The sequence below is a fragment of the Drosophila hydei genome, unplaced genomic scaffold, assembly GCF_003285905.1.
Source record: "Drosophila hydei strain 15085-1641.00,03,60 unplaced genomic scaffold, DhydRS2 tig00000237-arrow-arrow-pilon, whole genome shotgun sequence".
NCBI lineage: Eukaryota > Metazoa > Arthropoda > Insecta > Diptera > Drosophilidae > Drosophila > Drosophila hydei.
In genome coordinates, this window is record NW_022045691.1 from 676,379 (window position 1) to 688,110 (window position 11,732).

The following is an 11,732-nucleotide window of genomic DNA, read 5'->3' on the forward strand; positions in this document are numbered from 1 at the left end:
TGCATTGGCATTCAGTTTGTTTAGCTTGGTCAAGGCCCAGCGCTATGTGGATCAGGCTCACCATGAACAGCAAGCACTGAGTGGCTATGGCGATTATGCTGCTTGCGGTCGACCTGTGTGCGCCACCAATGGCTACTGCTATCGTTCGTTCCACAACATTTGCTGCCTGAATGCCTTCAATGTGCGTTTGCTCTTCGCTGGCCAACAGGGTAAGTTTACTGCTGCTGCTGATGAGGCAAAGGCTCTCTGATCCTTAATCCCAAATATTCCTTAGCATTTGTGCAAACTGAGATGCACCATTGCCTGCCGCAGCCGAAGTGGCTCGACTACAACACACCCACACGATCGCTGCCTAGCTCCTATGCGAATGTCTATGACGCCTATTCAAGTGAACTTGAAAACCCAGAACGAAGCTATTCGAGATCATCAAGTCCCAATCTCTACTACAAGGCACAGGACACATATTCGCCGATCAATGGCTTTTATTATAGGAATATGCGCAAACAGTTAGTCAAGCCATCGGCTTCACGAAGGAAACATGTTTTAGGATACACAGCTACAGCTTATCCAACAACAGCTACCGACTTTTCAACATCCACAGCAGCGGCATCCACTTTAGCAGCATCCACTGCAACAGTGTCCACAGCAGCAGCTTTCACTCCAACGTCATCCACTACAACAATATCCACTTCAGCACCATCCACTGCAAAAGCATCCGAAACAGCAGCATTCATTACAATGGCATTCACTACATCACCATTAACAACTCCAACATCCACAACAACAGCACCATCAACAACAACAGATTCCACAGATCCAACTACAAGCCCAGAATCTGATAGCACACAATCCACAATACCACCCACAACGAATTTGCCAGAAATTTCAAGCACAACGCAGTCAACAGAAGCAACCAGGTCTACAACATCAACAACAACAGCAGCTGCGAGCTCACAATCCACAATGTCATCCACAGTAAACACCACATTAGCAACCACACAGTCAACGCCTGAAGCGACTACGAACTCTATAATGCCAATTGCTGCTACAACAGCTTCCCCTACAGCAGCTACAGCAAGCTCCACAGCAGCACCCACGACCGCCAGCATCGACACAGATGCCGTAAGTATACCAAGTGTAATATTACGGCAATTTCTACACGTAATACCACGTGTGTTAGGTATACAATTCAATACTCGACAATCTGCTTTCTTTCGAATAGAACACTCTGGTTTCTCTGGTCTTCACAATGCCCAATGGCCGGGTCTTTAGACTCTCAATGGCCTCGCAGATAGTCGATCCAACAACGGGCAGCAAGACGTGCGCCGAGGAGACGCATTTGGAGCTCAGATATAGGGGCATATCTGAGCCGCTGAAGTTCACTGGATGCCTCTACAACAACTCGACACAAAATGGAACGAGCTACGGCAGCAGCACCACCAGAAAACCAACACCCAAACCCTACGAACCTGTTAACTATAAGCCCGTTGGCTACTTATACAGCTTCGCTTATGGATCTGCCTATGCACCCGGCTATGAATCCGGTAATGGCCCTCATTACCCAGCCGTCTCTGGACCTCGCTATGCTCCGGTCAGGGCCTATGCCAGCGCCTCCGCTTCAGCAGCTATTCCACATTACAATTAATACACATTATATACACCCACCTCAATGGTACTGTACTGCATTATATCAATAAGACTTTCCACTTGTATGCCCTGCACATCTATAAATAAATCAACAATAATTAAACAAATACATTTCTGACACTTGCAACGCGAGATATACCTGATGACCTGCCTCAACTATGCTGGCACAAGTTAAAAGTCTGCCTTGCATATCTGTGGAATTTGTTTTCGATAACTAAGCAAATTCTTTGCCACTTGATACCAGAAGCAATATATTAAATTTGCCTATAGCTCTACCTCAATCGTACCAGACTAAATTTCGTATAGCTAGCAAATTTCTGTGTCGTTCGATGCGAAAAGTGTGTCGTCATCAAGCAAAAACTTGTTTGCTTTTCAACTTGGGGTATTACAGGTCTTATAAGTCATATACGATTGTACGGCATCAGCATTACACGTATTTTCAGCAGGCATCTTATGCGATCGAGTATCGATCCATGGACCTACCGCAATGCTGCTGTGCTCCACACTAACTGATCAGACTTTCTTTCCATAAAAACTTGCTCAGGTATCGAGTATTTATTTATTTATATTTATTGACTTATTATTCATAAATTTATATTCATTTATGTATTACTTAACTTATTTATTTATAAAATTAAATTGGTATTGGATCATCGTGAATAATAGTAATGAGTGCGCATACCTTTTGGCTATCTGCTGACCTTGTCGAATTGTCTTTGATATCGTCATGCGCTGCGTGCCTGACTAATTAATCATAATCATATTCGTAATTTGCGAAATGTTCTTTGGACAAAACAAAAAATTAATTCACAAAATTTCCCATGGCGCAAAGTTTACGTTTAACACGAATAGCACTGATATGAGTACAGCTCGTTTTATTTCATAAGCTAAAATAAATAAAAAACAAAAAAAAACAAAACAAAAATAAATTTGTAATAAAAAAATAACACAGTAAACTTAAAAAACTTAACGTCTGGCTTTAAGCTAGAAGCGTTGATATAATTAATTACAGAAACAGAGCTGCGGACACGTAGACATTGCTATGATATGAGGGCATATGCCACAAGCCCACGGCAGGTTGTCGTCGTCATATAAAAAGTGCAGCCTGTTCGAGGCTAAGCTATAGTCGGACTTAGGATTGTCCACGAAATGCACGCTTTCTATTTGCTTGGCTTGACGCTGTTTACGGGCGCCCGGAGCTGGGGCTATGGCGGGCCCGATTATTACGGCTCACAGTGCGACCATCTGCAGTGCTCGGATGTCAAGGAGGAGGTCTGCGCTAAGATCGAGGGCACACATCAGCGGGCGACCTTCGATAATGCCTGCGAGGCCCAGCGCTACAGCTGCCTAACGGGAAATTGTGTGTGCCACAAGGAAGTACCTACAGCTGGGCGACTATAGCATCTGTTACCTTTTCAGATTGGCGCATACTCTTCGAGGGTCCCTGCGAGTGCCCCGTCAAGTGTCCCCTTACGTGCAGTCCGATCTGCGCCGCTCTTGGGAATACGCAGAAATCGTTTGAAAACCAATGCGAAATGCTGCAATTCTTATGCCACACGAACGAACGTGAGTATCAATTTCAATCAATTCCTTTGCCGTATCGTTAGCTCTCTTCGCCATCTCTTGTCTCAAGCCTGGAAATACCTACACGACGGACCTTGCATAGGTGAAGAAGCGGTCTACTCGCCGCAATCAGGCCTAATGATGTCGAATCCATCATATCCGGTTTATGCACCTCAACAGGCATATGGGGCACCTGCCTACGGATATCCCGCTTATGGACCCTATAGCTATCAGCAGCCAGTCTATGGACCTCCCTTGCCAATGGCTTATAAAAGTCCTTATCATTCGCAACGCGTTGCGTCTCAGCTGCAGCCGTATCATATGTCAATCTCGAGAGATGCTTTGCCCACGGAGTCAAGCGAAGCATTTGAGACAACGCCGATCGCCTCGTCTACTGAAGCATCCACGGGCAAAACAAAAGAAACTTCCACACTCGAGTCAACTACAACGACTGAAGCTGCACAGGTTTTAGTAGAAAGCCTAAGGAAAGATTTCAATGCAGATTCTGTCCCAGATGATACACCAATAGATTCATTAAATTCCTCACAGGAGACTACACTCGCTGCTTCTGATTACAATTCCATAACAGAAGCAGCCGCTGATAAAGCCCCAGAGCCCAAAGAAGAAAGTTATAGTCCCACAACCTCAACAGAATCTACCGATTCAAATGAACCACTTCACAGAGTCAAAAGCTTAAGTAAACCAGCCGTTAAAAGGCATCCAGTAAATAAAGCAGCTATAAATACTGATTCCACAACGGAAGAGTCAACATCTGAATCCACAACTGAAGCTGAAGCGGATTCAATATCTGAATCCACCTCTGATTCCACCTCTGATTCCACATCTGAATCTGCTTCTGAATCCACTTCTGAATCCACATCTGAATCCACATCTGAATCCACATCTGAATCCACATCTGAATCCACATCTGAATCCACATCAGAATCCACATCTGAATCCACATCTGAATCCACATCTGAATCCACATCTGAATTCACATCAGAATCCACATCTGAATCCACATCTGAATCCACATCTGAATCCACATCTGAATCCACATCTGAATCCACATCTGAATCCACATCTGAACCCACATCTGAATCCACATCAGAATCCACATCAGAATCCACATCTGAATCCACATCTGAATCCACATCTGAATCCACATCAGAATCCACATCTGAATCCACATCAGAATCCACATCTGAATCCACATCTGAATCCACATCTGAATCCACATCTGAATCCACATCAGAATCCACATCTGAATCCACATCTGAATCCACATCTGAATCCACATCAGAATCCACATCTGAATCCACATCTGAATCCACATCTGAATCCACATCTGAATCCACATCTGAATCCACATCTGAATCCACATCTGAATCCACATCTGAATCCACATCTGAATCCACATCTGAATCCACATCTGATTCCACATCTGATTCCACATCTGAGTCCACTTCTGCTTCTCCATCTGAATCTCAATCTGATTCCATATCTGAATCTAAGTCTAACTCAGCATCAAATTCTGAATCCGCATCAGATTCCACAACAGAAAACTCCATCTCGGATTCAACACCAGCACTTTCAAGTCTGAATAGAGCAGCAGCTGTTGATCAGATTTATGGGGCTTCAGACCAAAAAACATCTGAGCAATACTCGCAGCAGACAACTACAGAATCTGCTGAGAGCTCGACATCGAATACCGCATCAAAACCACAAGTCCAAAGTCTAGACAAAGCTGCAGCTGTGAACCAGGAACCAGTTGATAACTTAGCTAGCTCGAATGTCCAGACAGAAACAGATTCCACAACGGAAGACTCCCTCCGCTCGGCCTCGAAGTCAACGACAGCTGGTCAGACCTACGGGTCTGCCGACAATAAGCCATCATATACTAAGGAAACAACTACTGAGCCGCCTGTCAGCCAAACTGCTAGCTCTACAACGGAAAATGTCAACGATTCTACTTCAGAGGCAACAACAGCTTCAGCCGACCTAGCTCCAGTCATCGCTGTGGCAAGGCAGCAAATACAAAATGTTGACGGAGCTACGGCAATTGATGCCACTGGCAACCAGTTGATTGTGCAGGTGTCCGAGAAGGATGACGTCCAAACGGTCAAGATCAATAACACGAACACAAATCCAAGTCCGACATATATATTCTTGTTCCTCTCCAAGAGCTCAGCAACAAAGTTGGAGTACTGAATTGACGATAAACAATGAGATTCTATGCGATGCCAAAGTATTTTACTAGACCCATTCATAAGACTAAACTTTACCATTTTAGATATTAAGACAACTACTGTACGATTTTACTAAAATATCATTTTATATAACTATGCAAATGCAATACTTAAGGCGTTTTAATTATAGTCTATAGCTCGGGTGACCAAGCATGGCGTAGCCTCAACTCTTTAGCTAGCTCTAATAAGTTTGAGGTATGCCCAACCTTAGCAACCCAACCAAATAGGATTAATAACTCTAGCACTAGATAAGATAGCTGATAGATACAAATATTCCTAGGCCTTTAATCATTTGCATGTGAAGTGATCAGGCAAGTAAGAGTAGTTTGGTCGAGAGTGCATGGCTAAGAAATACCCTGAATCTTGTGCTTGGGCCGCTTTAGCAAGGGAAATTAATCTAATATGACTCTCGTGAATTTGGTCAGAGGGTTGAGCTATTCAATATATCAAATATTCATCTGTTTCTTCTTAGGTCTCTACCTATTCAAGGAAGTATATTCTTGGAGTCTTCCTTGCTTTATTCCTTCCTTTCTTCCTTCCTTTCTCCCTTCCCTCCTACCTTCCTTCCTTCCACTAGCCAATTACCAATATTTTTGTATAACTTCTAATACGATTCTCGTGAATTTGGTGAGAAGGTTGAGGTATTCAATATATAAAATATTCATCTGTTTCTTCTTAACAAGAGACCTATTCAAGGAAGTATATTCATGGAGTCTTCCTTCCTTTCTTCCTTCCTTTCTTCCTTCCTTCCTTTCTTCCTTCCCTCCTCCCTTCCCTCCTCCCTCCCTTCCTTCCAGGCAGGTTACCTATATATTTACATTAACAAACCATTATACCCTTTACTACAATTTCCCATTGCCCAAATGCACTGATTATTTGTTTCCTTAGCTATGCTAGGATCTTTAGCTATACCTCGAAACAGCTCAGCCTGACTTAAGCAAAACAATTTCAATCTTGAAAATCCCATTCTGAATTTGAATAGTCTTGAGGCAATTCTCGATTCCATATTCGTTTATTAACACTCTGTGGCCTGGCATCACTTTTTGATAACATCCGGCTTTGGATGTGGCTTAACAATTTCAGGTTTTGGACTGGTGGTGTTGTCGCTAGCCTTGAATGCGGTTGCATTGTGAGCCACTGCCAAGATGGACTCAGTGGTGTCTGTAGTTATGGTGGTACCAGCAATGGTATCCGCTAAATTAGCAGCTGTGCTGGTGGTGCTCGGCGTTGTGGTGCTGGTGGTGCTGGTGGTGCTGGAGGTGGTGCCATAAGGCATATATACGAATTTGATAACCGCTCGCTCAGTGCTTGTAGTGGTTGGTTTGGCTGTGGTTGTTGTAGTGGTGGTGGTGGTGGTGGTGGTGGTGCTTGGTGGTGTATCGGTAACAGTGCCCACACCAGGCACATAGAGCGACAGACTCGAGTCGGTAATGGCGCCATAATTATGGCCCACATCGGGTATATTATAGACGCTGTAGGCATCGACGGCACGCGAGACTGAAACATCGGCATTGCCGAGGCCTCTGAATTGGTGGAACTGCATGGGCACTGGCGTTGTGGTTGTGGTGGTGCTGGTGGTGCTGCTTGTTGTGGAAGTGCTGCGTGGCTCGTTTGCCAACATAAAGTAGATCTGCTTGCCCCGCCCCGGCGCCGTTGCTGCAGTGGAGCTGGCCTTATGCCGACGCTTGCCGTGCTTGCGCCTGCTCTTGCTCAGGGACTTCGACTTGCTTTTGGCCTGGCGACAGGGTCCCTTGTTCAGAATGTGCATGACTGAAACGTGAATTGAAAATATCTTTCTCTGGTCTTCTATGTTCGTATCATTCACCTTGCTTGGTCAGGCAGCCGCGTCGATGGGCCTCGCATTCATTCGCAAAGGTCACAGCTTGATCCTTGTTGGCCGCTGTCTCCGCAGCCGCACAGACGGGCGCATAAACTGTGGTGCAGCGCATGTTGTCGCATTGTGGCAAACAGCGCTCCAGTTCGGTGGGTTCCAGCTCTGCGTGGAGACATCGATTCAAATGGCGACTCTTAGCCTATTTCAATCACTTACCTGTGCCGTATTGAAAGAGCAGCTTCATGTTGGCCGCCTCCAGCTTGCAATCGTTCTCGAAGTAGAAGTAGCTGCTGCCATTGGTCGCGCACACCGGCTGTCCGCCCGAGCCACACTTGGGCTGATAGTCCACATACTGAAACTGAAAGTTACCCAGTTGCTCCTGGCCCGGCTGCCGTCCATTGCCCTGGCCCAACATCTTGTCATACTCGGCATTTCCGTACTGTGCATCGTTGTAGCGCCAGTCGAGCTGAGCTGGCAATCGTGCTCCTCCCGCTGCAACAGTTGTGGCTGCCACAGCCAGCAGATTCAGTAGCTGAGTTCCTAGCAGCAGTCCACCCACTGCGCTCCACAAGTTGCACCGGAACCGTTGCATCATTTCAGTTCTTACTGCTCAGTCAGCTGTGGACATTCAGCTTTATACTGTGCTCCATGGCGTTAGGCCCGAACTTATCTGCATTACGACGTGTCGATATGCGCTAGCATCAATTCGATTCTCTACTCCACATTCTCTGAATAACTGGGCCCAGATTGCCGACCAACGGGGCCACTATGCGCCACTGGTTGGCCAAAGATAATGCCCGTGCGTATCAACCCAGCTGAAGTTCAAATCTGAACTCTTGGGTAAAGCTCTTAGTCTAGTCGCAGTCTCCAATGCCCACTGCTGTCATGGAGTAGCCGAAGCCCTTGTCTTGCCTTAGATAACCTGATGGCATGCAACTTACAGCCGTCCAACACAGCTGCATATCAAATTTGAAAGCTTGCCTGAAGCTTTTATGTATCGCAAGCTTTTGCTGCTCAAGTGAAAGAACTAAAATTCTTGCTCTGCTTTCGATTCCAAGCTTTAAGCTCGCTGCAAGCTGTCGACTTAGCCCTGGCTCGCTGGTCTTTTACTAAGCTAAGCTGCTAAAGCTTTCGTGTGGTGAAAAGCTTTTTGAGCACGCGTGCCATAAACTAAGTTGCTATAATTCTCATTTAGAAAACTCTTTTGGAATAATCAATTCCTCTTTCAATTCCTCTTTCAATTCCTCTTTCAATTCCTCTTTCAATTCCTCTTTCAATTCCTCTTTCAATTCCTCTTTCAATTCCTCTTTCAATTCCTCTTTCAACTCCTCTTTCAACTCCTCTTTCAACTCCTCTTTCAACTCCTCTTTCAACTCCTCTTTCAACTCCTCTTTCAACTCCTCTTTCAACTCCTCTTTCAACTCCTCTTTCAACTCCTCTTTCAACTCCTCTTTCAACTCCTCTTTCAACTCCTCTTTCAACTCCTCTTTCAACTCCTCTTTCAACTCCTCTTTCAACTCCTCTTCAACTCTCTTCAACTCCTCTTTCAACGCCTCTTTCAACTCCTCTTTCAACTCCTCTTTCAACTCCTCTTTCAACTCCTCTTTCAACTCCTCTTTCAACTCCTCTTTCAACTCCTCTTTCAACTCCTCTTTCAACTCCTCTTTCAACTCCTCTTTCAACTCTCTTCAACTCCTCTTTCAACTCCTCTTTCAACTCCTCTTTCAACTCCTCTTTCAACTCCTCTTTCAACTCCTCTTTCAACTCCTCTTTCAACTCCTCTTTCAACTCCTCTTTCAACTCCTCTTTCAACTCCTCTTTCAACTCCTCTTTCACTCCTCTTTCAACTCCTCTTTCAACTCCTCTTTCAACTCCTCTTTCAACTCCTCTTTCAACTCCTCTTTCAACTCCTCTTTCAACTCCTCTTTCAACTCCTCTTTCAACTCCTCTTTCAACTCCTCTTTCAACTCCTCTTTCAACTCCTCTTTCAACTCCTCTTTCAACTCCTCTTTCAACTCCTCTTTCAACTCCTCTTTCAACTCCTCTTTCAACTCCTCTTTCAACTCCTCTTTCAACTCCTCTTTCAACTCCTCTTTCAAACTCCTCTTTCAACTCCTCTTTCAACTCCTCTTTCAACTCCTCTTTCAACTCCTCTTTCAACTCCTCTTTCAACTCCTCTTTCAACTCCTCTTTCAACTCCTCTTTCAACTCCTCTTCAACTCCTCTTTCAACTCCTCTTTCAACTCCTCTTCAACTCCTCTTTCAACTCCTCTTTCAACTCCTCTTTCAACTCCTCTTTCAACTCCTCTTTCAACTCCTCTTTCAACTCCTCTTTGTATAGCTTTACCAGTTGCCCTTGTGTAAGCCTTTATTAGCGAGCATCGAAATTGCGATTAAACCTTAAACTCTATTAAGCTAATTAAATTGAAAGTTCAATTGGCTTGATTCGATATGACAGCATCCAGACATTACACGTTCGACCCGTGATGTTAATGAGATTGCGAATTAAATAACATTTATTATTTTCTATCGGCATTTATTTTTGTAGCACTTAGTAACATCAATGTTCCCAATTCCATTCTGAGCGCAAGCTGCGCGAACCGTGTGCATCTTTTCACAAGAAACGAGAAGTCAAACAAATTGCGACTTCTGCCAAGGTGAGTGAGGTGTTGAGTGTCGTGGTACCGCTCAGACCTGTGCGAGAATCTCGTGACAATGCAAATTAGACGCATTTATATAGAGAACATACTTACCAGAATGTGATGTTGGCTTACAATGTTCAGTGTAATGGGCGTACAAGTAATTGTATGGATAGTAGCTTCCTTCTCCTTTGCTTCAGTGTAAAACAGATCCACTCAATATGATTCACATATATATAAATGTCTATATCTATATATATATCATCAGCATATATCCATACCACGTTTTGTATATTGTATAAGTCAGGTATTATTTTTTATGTTGTGTATATATAGATATACAGCACGTTCATAATCGACGCAAGCTGCGCGGCCTCAGTCGAGACCGTGGTACCGTCGTGCTAAGGTATATAGATATTAGATGTGAATACATTTCGTTTGGGACAAGGTACTTACTATTATTTTTAAACTAATATATGGTAAAATGAAACTTTTATTAGCATACAGTCTCCATCTATCCAAACATAAGCTAGTTAGTTCTATTGCTCGACTTGAAATCAGTTTATTCACTCACCAAGTATCAATTGCGGTAAGTAGTCCTGTCTCCCGCATAAAGTATTTGTGTCCTACTAACTACCCAATTATAGGCATTAGCATTTGCTGGTGGATCTGTTTTATGATTCAAACAGGCAACCAGAACACACAAGTGTTATTTATTGCTGTTGCGGAGGATTGTTATTATTACTTCAGTCACCTCATAACACTTAACCTCGTTATCTGCATTGCTATTCACATTTAAGCTCTCCCTATTTCATATTCACCTCTCTTTCCATTCCCAACACACCTCACTTTCCATTCCCATTCCTTCTCTTTTTCCATCCCCACTCTTTCTATTCCCTCTCACCTCACTCTCTTTCCATTCCACCACTCACCTCACTCTAACCATTCCCCCACTCACCTCACTCTAACCATTCCCCCACTCACCTCACTCTAACCATTCCCCCACTCACCTCACTCTAACCATTCCCCCACTCACCTCACTCTAACCATTCCACCACTCACCTCACACTCTTTCCATTCCACCACTCACCTCACTCTCTTTCCATTCCCCCACTCACCTCACTCTCTTTCCATTCCACCACTCACCTCACTCTCTTTCCATTCCACCACTCACCTCACTCTAACCATTCCCCCACTCACCTCACTCTCTTTCCACTCCCACTCACCTCACTCTCCTTCCATTCCCACTAATCCCACCATTCCCACTCTCGAGACCCCTCATATGCTATTACCGATCCATACCACCTGCAGCATAGTCCCCACCCCGCCCATACCCATCGACTCTACTTACTTGTGTTCTATTAACATGGGCAGGTTAAGTGGATAGTTATTGGCGAATCTGAGTATTCAATAATCTGTTCCTCTGTAAGGCGAGGCTAAATCGTTCATTGGGATACGCTCCGCACAGCTATTGGTATGTGTTGTCGCTAGATTATATAGCTTAAATATACAACTAGTTAGACTTGTTAACACAATTGCAGAACTTTTGTACGTCCAGTGGTAAAATTTTTTTTTCGTCCCTTTTTGCACAATTAAACACAAATATCAATCAAGCAAACTCAATTTCTTTGAGTTACAATTTACAACATATTTCACGCTTTTCAATTTTGCTTTTATTTTGCCAAAATACACAAATTTTGCTCATTCGAAAGATTACGAAAAAGTAGACAATTTAATCGAAAACAAAATTTCTTCACTTCATAATTTGGAGCCGAAAACTTAGTTGTTTTCCAGAGGAGC

The 11,732-nt window shown here is 44.0% G+C and overlaps 3 protein-coding genes and 1 long non-coding RNA gene across 5 annotated transcripts; 2 read left to right on the plus strand and 2 right to left on the minus strand.

Annotated features, from left to right (window-relative positions):
- Positions 1-963: 963 nt before the first annotated feature.
- LOC111593391 lies at positions 964-1,715 on the plus strand. Its single transcript, XM_023306112.2, has 2 exons — positions 964-1,122; positions 1,223-1,715. The coding sequence occupies exons 1-2, from the start codon at positions 964-966 to the stop codon at positions 1,643-1,645; spliced, it is 582 nt and encodes a 193-aa protein (XP_023161880.2). The 3' UTR covers positions 1,646-1,715.
- Positions 1,716-2,783: 1,068 nt separating this feature from the next.
- Positions 2,784-5,558, plus strand: LOC111593390 (serine-rich adhesin for platelets). Its single transcript, XM_030223576.1, has 3 exons — positions 2,784-3,007; positions 3,067-3,213; positions 3,281-5,558. The coding sequence occupies exons 1-3, from the start codon at positions 2,797-2,799 to the stop codon at positions 5,419-5,421; spliced, it is 2,499 nt and encodes an 832-aa protein (XP_030079436.1). The 5' UTR covers positions 2,784-2,796; the 3' UTR covers positions 5,422-5,558.
- A 369-nt stretch (positions 5,559-5,927) lies between these two features.
- Positions 5,928-7,888, minus strand: LOC111593389. Its single transcript, XM_030223577.1, has 5 exons — positions 7,510-7,888; positions 7,285-7,455; positions 7,079-7,229; positions 6,742-6,982; positions 5,928-5,939 (listed from the first exon to the last, which is right to left on the minus strand). The coding sequence occupies exons 1-5, from the start codon at positions 7,886-7,888 to the stop codon at positions 5,928-5,930; spliced, it is 954 nt and encodes a 317-aa protein (XP_030079437.1).
- A 1,920-nt stretch (positions 7,889-9,808) lies between these two features.
- On the minus strand, positions 9,809-11,732 carry LOC111593459. Of its 2 annotated transcripts, none has more exons than XR_003944188.1 (5): positions 11,284-11,732; positions 10,507-10,601; positions 10,389-10,446; positions 10,047-10,333; positions 9,809-9,987 (listed from the first exon to the last, which is right to left on the minus strand). It is a non-coding gene; the product is annotated as an uncharacterized LOC111593459 (long non-coding RNA). The 2 variants fall into 2 exon arrangements; XR_002751039.1 differs by having other exon boundaries at positions 10,507-10,651.

Bases quoted from the DNA above. Each gene is read 5' to 3' on its own strand.
- LOC111593391 (XM_023306112.2), top strand. From the start codon at position 964: ATGTCATCCACAGTAAACACCACATTAGCAACCACACAGTCAACGCCT. The intron at 1,123-1,222 runs GTAAGTATACCA...TCTTTCGAATAG, and splicing joins CCAGCATCGACACAGATGCC to AACACTCTGGTTTCTCTGGT.
- LOC111593390 (XM_030223576.1), top strand. From the start codon at position 2,797: ATGCACGCTTTCTATTTGCTTGGCTTGACGCTGTTTACGGGCGCCCGG. The intron at 3,008-3,066 runs GTGTGTGCCACA...TTACCTTTTCAG, and splicing joins CAGCTGCCTAACGGGAAATT to ATTGGCGCATACTCTTCGAG. The intron at 3,214-3,280 runs GTGAGTATCAAT...TCTTGTCTCAAG, and splicing joins CTTATGCCACACGAACGAAC to CCTGGAAATACCTACACGAC.
- LOC111593389 (XM_030223577.1), bottom strand. From the start codon at position 7,888: ATGATGCAACGGTTCCGGTGCAACTTGTGGAGCGCAGTGGGTGGACTG. The intron at 7,456-7,509 runs GTAAGTGATTGA...GTCTCCACGCAG, and splicing joins GCTCTTTCAATACGGCACAG to AGCTGGAACCCACCGAACTG. The intron at 7,230-7,284 runs GTGAATGATACG...TTCACGTTTCAG, and splicing joins CGGCTGCCTGACCAAGCAAG to TCATGCACATTCTGAACAAG.